This window comes from Centropristis striata, chromosome 21 (assembly GCF_030273125.1).
Source record: "Centropristis striata isolate RG_2023a ecotype Rhode Island chromosome 21, C.striata_1.0, whole genome shotgun sequence".
Classification (NCBI taxonomy): Eukaryota; Metazoa; Chordata; class Actinopteri; order Perciformes; family Serranidae; genus Centropristis; species Centropristis striata.
This window is the reverse complement of record NC_081537.1, coordinates 6,123,685-6,131,926: the sequence shown is the minus strand read 5'-3', so window position 1 is coordinate 6,131,926 and position 8,242 is coordinate 6,123,685. Positions and strand designations below refer to the sequence as shown.

The following is an 8,242-nucleotide window of genomic DNA, read 5'->3' as shown; positions in this document are numbered from 1 at the left end:
ATCCTTTTTTTCATGTGTGTTGGTTCATGGTTCAGTACAGCTGATTGCAGTACTGTAGGTGTGTCAGTCCCACATTACATGAATATTGTGCTTTTAAACAAACTCCTTGAGTGTGGTTGATATAAGCCAGCAAAAGAAATAAAAAGATTAGATGGGAAAAATTGGTCTTGTTATGAATAATAAGGTCCTGACAGTCAATATAATGGGAAACTAAAGAGATAAAGAATTGGTATTGCAAAACAATAGCGTAGTTAGGGCTGGGCGATATGGACCAAAAGTCATATCCTGATATATTTAGACTGAATATCGATATACGATATATATCCAGATATTTTTATCGCAAAGTGAGAGCAAATGTTCATTCAAAGTCAAAGCCAAATATGACATGTCACAAGTAGTTTTATTAAAACTGATTATTTAAGTGAACGTAAATACTGTATAACAACAGGAGTACCTTTTAAAAAAAAAAAATTAAAAATCAAAGCTCCATAAAGTGCACATTTAAAAAAAAAATCTTAGATAATTAAGGATCACAGTGCATATTTGAACTATATCGATATATGCGATATGGTCTAATTCCATATCACATTTAAAATATATCAATATATTGCCCAGCCCGAAGCATAGTACCTCAAAATAACTGATATAATTGGTAAACTTGGTATCACAAAATCATTCTTCATTGCTTCTCATTTTTTGAGATAAGTCATTGTTTTGACGTCTCATTATAATGATTTCCATTTTTTTTTATCACATTGACAGAAATGGTTGCTTCCACAAGTTGACGTGTGCTACAATATGTTTTTTAAAAAAGTCTGTACATTGCATTTGCATTAATAAAACCAAATTGTTTTTACCGCCCTGCATCTTGTCTGTTTTATTATAATAACCATGAGTCAGTATCCTGTGCATGTTAAGCAGCTTTTCCAGTTCTTCCTGCAGCAAGAAAGGTGTGTTCATCCAAAGAAAGCATTATCAGCATACCTGGACCTTTTCACTGCATTGTTTTGTAACACAGCACAGCATAATAAGAGCAGTGTTCCTGTTGGGGGCAGGCCTGCACAGGCCAATGTTTCTCCACAACAGCAGGAAGAAAAGATCTCATACAACTTTGACCTCGTGAGTTGCGTCAGGTTTTAACAGAGAGGAGATTCTTTGGGGAGGATTATCTTTCTACACTGGAGGTAATGAAGCTTTGCCATTGCTGTGTGTTTCAACAGACTTTTTTTTCCATTAAACTGTATTGTATGTGTTGAGTTTTCCTGTCTAGGTTTTCTGTTTTGGTTTTACCTTGTTTTGAAACTGTGCTACATGTTAACACATGAGTGATTACGTAGCTTTTCTGAGGTCTGAACTGACTGATGTGAAAATAATTCTAGGTATATTATTATTTGATTACATGTTTAATTCTGATATTGTTTAATTTTCAGTTGTGTAGTTTGTTTGTTTATACCGGGTGTTACTTTGAACTTTTAATGCTTTTATTTTGACAGTTCTGAGCAGAAGTGAGGTCATAAAGTCTCGCTAGCTTGACACCAACTGAAATGGAGTGTCAATGTGAAAAGGACGGCTCTGAGGATGCAGGTGAGACAATTAATATATAAACATAGATTTGAAGAAACTATAAGAACTATAAGAAAGTATTATTTATAATTTAACTTCTCTTTTATGATTTTACAATTAAAATAGGCACTTAATGAGATGTCCATTACTCAATTATCTCTTTTTTTTATCACATATTTTAATATTGTGTCCATAACGTCAGCTTCGCGGCAAAATCGGTTAGACTTCCGGTTTAGTTTTTCAGAATAAACATGCAAACGAGCGCTTTGAAGAAAATGAACAGGAAATTAAACTAGCTAAAAAAAAGTTTTGTAAAAAAAGTCGTTAGGGTTAGTTAGTTAGTTAGTTAGTTAGTTAGTTAGTTAGTTAGTTTGTTTGTTTGTTTGTTTTGTATTGGTTCCCCACTGTGTGCATGTGTACTTATTCTATACACTGCAAAAAAAAGGTGTGTCTAAAAACAAGATAAAAACACTAAATCTGAGGGAAATGATCTTGCTGCATGGACAGATAATTTCACTTGAAATAAATATAAATAAGCATGTTGAACACAACACAATAAGAAATTAACTCTAAAAACAAGATAAATTATCTAACACTTCTAAATCTAATTTCTTTTTATCTTGGTAAGAAACAAATAATTTGCAGTGTAGGCACATGCACACATACAGCAGAATTAATTCAATAGGGTTTTTCATTCTGCATTTCCCAGTTTTGTGAAAGATAATCCCCATGTTAAATTATGCTATGTACAGCACTGCAACTCTAATGTGTTCCTCCTCCTTCCTCTGTTTAGGCTGGTGGCTGAACGGCAACAGCGCCCAGATGGGAGCTTTTACTGTGGTGGGGTATCTTCTCTACAGATTCTCTCAGAGTCAGTCACTCACAGACACACACGTCCATATTCATTTGGAAAAACATAACGTTCACCTGCAATATAAGCCATATTGTTTTTATGATCGCTTGACCTGTCCTCCTCAGAGATAGTGAGTCTGGGAACGAGATTGATATTGTTTTAATTTATCAGTGTGGTTTTGATAAGAACAGACATTCCTGATGGATTTATCAGGGGCCAGCTATGCATCCTGGGTCATTCTCAGTTTACTCATCATAAACAGAAATCTTTAACTCTATGGAGTCTTGGGCTATTTCGTCCATTTTTTAAGCCTGTATACACCACTTAAAAAATGTTTAAATGCCATGTTGGTATATTTTTTTTCAGCACAATCTCACCTATATGAGCTGATAATAATAGATTTTTATTCTGACTTACTGGATCAACATTTTGAACCATAAAGAAACAAAGAAAAACCAACATAAATGTGATCTTGTGATTGTGTGTGATCCTGTCATCCAACTCTGGTTTTTATTCTAGTGGGACTCTATTTTATTTGTGTCTTGTGTCTTTTTTGGTCATTTTGTGTCTTTTTTTAGTCATTTTTTGTCTTCTTGTGTCCTTTTAAAGTCATTTTGTGTCTTTTTTTGGTCACTTTGTGTCTTTTTTAGTTATTTTGTGTCTTTTTTGGTCACTTTGTGTCTTTTTTTAGTCATTTCATGTCTTCTTGTGTCCTTTTAAAGCCATTTTGTGTCTTTTTTTGGTCACTTTGTGTCTTTTTGTGTCTTTTTTGGTCATTTTGTGTCTTTTTAGTAATTTTGTGTTTTCTTGTGTCCTTTTAAAGTCACTTTGTGTCTCTTTTTGGTCACTTTGTGTCTTTTTTTGGTCATTTTGTATCTTTTTTTAGTCATTTTGTTTCTTTTTTAGTCCTTTAGTCCAACATAAAATGTGATTTTGAATCTCTTTTTTTACTTTCAATACACTATCATGCTCAATAAAGAATTAAAAGAAGTTCTATTATTTTATACAAAATATATTTGAGCTTGTCTCCAGTTTTACTTGGTATATCATCATCAAACTGAAACTGGCCTCATGGAGTTTACAGCCAGAACTTTAGAGGTAAATTTACAGTAGGGCTCCACGCTGCTTTGTTTTCTAGTCTGGGTGTGATGAAGAAGTCTGGATTTGGAGCTTTTGGAGACTCCAGAGGGTTAAAGGATAAAGCAAGCGATACTATATTTTTTTTGCAGTGGTCAGCAAATCTTAGAAAAGACCAAACAATAAATCAATCATGACCTCTGCTGTTATACTGAGTCTGATTTCCCTGCAGCTCTCCCGGCTCTGATCCGATGGCCGATTCGTCTGTTCTGCTCCCTAACCGGTGAGTTTAGTTAGTGATGTGTCAGAGGTCAAAGGTCACCCTTTCTTAACCCTTTATCAGGCAAATAACCACATTTGGATTTCTACATCACAGATAGTGAGACTGTGGCATCTGACCAATCAGTAAATCACACAAGATTCCAGCTTTCCTTTATTGTCATTGTATTAAAAAAGTATACAATTACATTCACGTGTGCTTCTCATATATAAGGTGCTTTAAAAAAGACATTCAGACATTACGCATATGTAATAAATAGTTTAGAAAGATAATAAATAGTTAAAGGTAAAAGATAAAGTGATGATGTATGCAGATGATGTGTTATTGTCGATTTAGGGTTGCTGTGGGAAAGAGACTATAATAAATATAATAATATAGTGAATTCGGGTAATGTGGGACACTTTTTGCAATTTTGACTTTGTTATATTTTTCTAAATTTAAAAATATTTTATGTAATTTCAGTCAGAGTAGACCAATAATGAAGGTTTTGATGACTATATTTACTTTAAGCAGGAAATAAACCAGCCAAACCTTAAGTGTCCCACATTACCCGAATCCACCCTAATAATGACTCAATTGACCTCGATTTGCAATATAAAAATGAAACATTTTGCAAAAAGTCTTGTAATATTCTTCAATAACACTTCAGGGTTGACATTTTTAATTTCCAGGAGTGCCCTTTAAAGGGTTAAAATCATAAACAAAGGATAAAAAAAAATTAGATTAGACTTAGAAGACGGATCACCAGACTTTTATGTCTCACTTATCTCTCAGGGTTTCTGTATGTTTGTGTATTATGTGACATAAAATGACCAGAACATTAATGTGTGCTGTTGTTTGTTGTTGTTGTTGTTGTTGTTGTTGTTGTTATTGTTGTTGTTGTTGTCCTCAGGTCTGTCAGCTCTTTGGGGCTGGGTGGGCCGCCTGGTGGGAACCCTGCGTGGTATGAAATCCCTCAATTCTGACCCGAAGGAATAAGTGTCACATTTTTCTCTACAAATTAAAAACGTCATATGCTAACTTTTTTTATTTATGTCTTGTGTGTCAGGAATCCAGAGCCTGTGTAAATGGCTGACTGGAGTTTGGCGTTTTTTCGAAGGTAAGTGCTTTGTGCATTTACTCTTCTCAGAGCTTTAAATGGACTTTTGAAGTGAAGGTAAACAGGTCAGGAGACAGTATGAGTCTGTATATTTGGTCGTCTTAGGAAGTGACTTAAACTCTATGGAGTTTTGGGCTATTTTGTCCATTTCTTAATCCTTTCCATCCTGCCTGTATACACCACTTTAAAAATATTTAAATGCCATGTTGTTGTTGTTTTTTTCAGCACAACCTCACCTATATGACCTGATAATAATTGATTTTTTATTCTGACTTACTGGATTAAAACATTTTGAACCAAAATGAAACAAAGAAAAAACAACATAAATGTGATCTTGTGATTGTGTGTGATCCTGTCATCATCTCTGGGTTTTATTCTAGTGGGACTCTATTTTATTTATGTCTTGTGTGTTTAGCTTAACAATTTTGGTCATTTTGTGTCTTTGTAAGTCATTTTGTCTTTTTTGGTCATTTTGTGTCTTTTTTTGTTCATTTTGTGTCTTTTTGCGTGTCTTTTTATGTCTTTTTTGGTCATTTTGTGTCTTTTTTGGTCATTTTGTGTCTTTCTTTGGTCATTTTATGTCTTTTTTAGTTCTTTAGTCCAACATAAAATGTGATTTTGAATCTTTTTTTTAAACTTTCAAAACACTATCATGCTCAATAAAGAATTTGAAATGTTGCAAATGTGAACAAAGGTGTCAAATCTAACATATAAGAGGGTTCCATCCAGTTCAATCATTTTATACTAAATATATTTGAGCTTGTCTCCAGTTTTACTTGGTATATCATCATCAAACTGAAACTGGCCTCATGGAGTTTACAGCCAGAACTTTAGAGGTAAATTTACAGTAGGGCTCCACGCTGCTTTGTTTTCTAGTCTGGATGTCATGAAGAAGTAAATCGTTGGCACTTTTGGAGACTCCAGAGGGTTAAACAGACACATGACAGCAATTTAGTATCTGAGTGGAGTCGGGCTATTTTAGTGTACATAATAATTATAGGCCTATAATTAAGCAACTGACTTACAATCTGCTCTTCTATCAGCATCCTCCTCCAAGCTCCAGTGGCTGATTGCTGTCATCACAGGTCAGTTCACCTTTACTTTGTTAAATGTTTCTGCTTTTTATTGTTTGTTCTGTTGAAAGTAAGATATTTAAAACTTGTTAGTTGGGCTGAGAATCACAGCTTTACCCCAAAGTGCTTTATTATTTTCCTAATAAAAGCATGCAGGGAAGAAAAATGAAGGGAAAAAATTACCACTTGAGGCTGGCTCCAAAGGGAGTCAATGTACATAGACCACCATGTTAAAATGTACAACTTTTTTTTTTTTCCTGTTCAAGAAAACTGTACGAGGGCTGAATCTTTATACAGGCCCCCTATTTAATTTATGTTAAGGCTTATAGTTATGCATAATTTAGGGTTTGCCATCGGTGATGTCACAAGGACTATGTCCATGTTTTAAACCAGGGATGGGCAACTGGAGGCCCGGGGGCCACATACGGCCCGCACCCTCACTTCAAGTAGCCCTCAGTACAACTACATGCATTTGAGCATGAAATCTTAAAAGTGCAGTGTAGAAATGCACAAAATTACTTCTTGCATTAATGTTGGTCTGCTGTTCTTGCACTGAAAAAAAAAGAAATCACAGTCAGTGGTTATTTTTTATTTGCTTCAAACCTTTTGTATTCCTATTTATACTGTTATACATGCATTTGAGCATGAAATATGTTAAGTTACTGCACTGTAAACATATTCAGGGTTCGTACGGGTGCTTGAAATCCTTGAAAATGCTTAAATTTTAATGTTGTATTTTCAAGGTTTGAAAAGTGCTTGGATTTTGGATAAAGTGCTTGAAAATGCTTGAAATTCTTACTGTATTTCTCTTGCAATCTGACTATAGATAATCACATGTTCAATGAAAAAAATACTAAATTGAATATTGAGATTAGCAAACTGTACTTTTGGTTGTTAAAAGTGTAACACCATTGCTGTCGGTATGGTTGAGTGAAATTACCCCTTTTAGCATGTAAGTACTCATCTAAAACATGCAACTTACAACCGTTTTAAGGTCCTGGAAAAGCTTGAATTTGACCACTCAAAAAGTGTATGAACCTTGCATATTTAAAATTGCAGTTTCATCATATCTGGTTAAGTGTACGGTCCTATATGTGGCCCTGTGGTAGTGAACATGAAAAGTTGTGGCCCCCTGCAGCATTTAAGTTGCCCACCCCTGATTTAAAGGCAAGGCAAGGCAAGTTTATTTATATAGCACAATTCGGACACAGGGCCATTCATAGTGCTTTACAGGGGCAAGATTAAAATACATAAAACACATTAGAAGACATTTAAAAGCGAATAAAAAAAAAAAAGTGAATGAATAAAACATTTAAAAGCGAATGAATAAAAACTACAGGTTAAAATGGAAAGAGAAAAGTCTTCAGACTTGATTTAAAAGAGCTGAGAGTTGCAGCAAACCTCAAGTTCTCTGGGAGTTTGTTCCAGAGATTTGGTGCATAAAAACTAAATGCTGCTTCTCCTTGTTTAGTCCTAACTCTTGTGACTGTAAGTAGACCTGTCCCAGACGACATAAGGGCTCTGGACGGCTCATAACGTATCAGCAGATCGGTAATATATTTTGGCCCTAGACCATTTAGGGCTTTATAAACCAACATTAATATTTTGAAATCAATTCTTTGAGTGACAGGAAGCCAGTGTAAAGACCTCAGAACTGGGGTGAACTATCAATGATAAAAGCTTGTCACCTCTGCAGGATCACCCAGAGATGGAGGACCGGAGTCAAAGATGGATCCGACCGTATCCGGCCTCAGGCTGATCCTCCTGGGGCCCACAGGTGGAGGCCGCACCTCCCTTGCAGATACTTTGTTGGGAAACAGTGAAAAAAAAGTGCCCATGGGTCCCCAAACGGAGAGCACCAAGAGAAGGGCAGTGATTGATGGGAGAGAGGTTCTAGTGATCGACACCCCTGATTATTTGGGGTCGTCATTGGGAAACAACAGGAGAGCCCGGGAGGCTCTGAGGAGCCTTCAGCTCTCCGGTCCTGGACCGCACGCCTTCCTGCTGGTGGTCCGAGCTCCAGGATCCAGCATGGAGGTGGACCAGGATGCCGCTCGGGCGATCCGGGCCACCGTTGAGCTGTTTGGAGCCGGGGTCTCCGAGTACATCATCCCAGTGTTCAGCCATGCAGACCGCCTGGGAGGAAGGAGAACCGTAGACCAGCTGCTGGACCTGGACTCTGGGGGGCTGAAAAGGGCTCTGTCTCTCTGCGACCAGAGGCCAGAGTTGGTGGACAACAGGCCAGACTGCCCCCCAGAGGAAAGGAGGGCGCTGCGCAGGCAGCTGGTGGAGCGTGT

General features: G+C 36.5%; 1 protein-coding gene across 1 annotated transcript in view; it reads left to right on the top strand.

The window, feature by feature from the left end:
* Positions 1-1,125: 1,125 nt before the first annotated feature.
* LOC131959608 (GTPase IMAP family member 6-like) overlaps positions 1,126-8,242 on the top strand; it is a 7,585-nt gene continuing 468 nt past the window's right edge. The window contains exons 1-8 of the mRNA XM_059324818.1: positions 1,126-1,184; positions 1,494-1,584; positions 2,357-2,434; positions 3,726-3,776; positions 4,666-4,716; positions 4,822-4,872; positions 5,916-5,957; positions 7,642-8,242. The exon at positions 7,642-8,242 is cut by the window's right edge and continues 468 nt beyond it. Coding sequence (XP_059180801.1) covers positions 1,545-1,584; positions 2,357-2,434; positions 3,726-3,776; positions 4,666-4,716; positions 4,822-4,872; positions 5,916-5,957; positions 7,642-8,242 — 914 coding nt within the window. The 5' untranslated portion in view covers positions 1,126-1,184; positions 1,494-1,544. The remainder of the gene's footprint in view (positions 1,185-1,493; positions 1,585-2,356; positions 2,435-3,725; positions 3,777-4,665; positions 4,717-4,821; positions 4,873-5,915; positions 5,958-7,641) is intronic.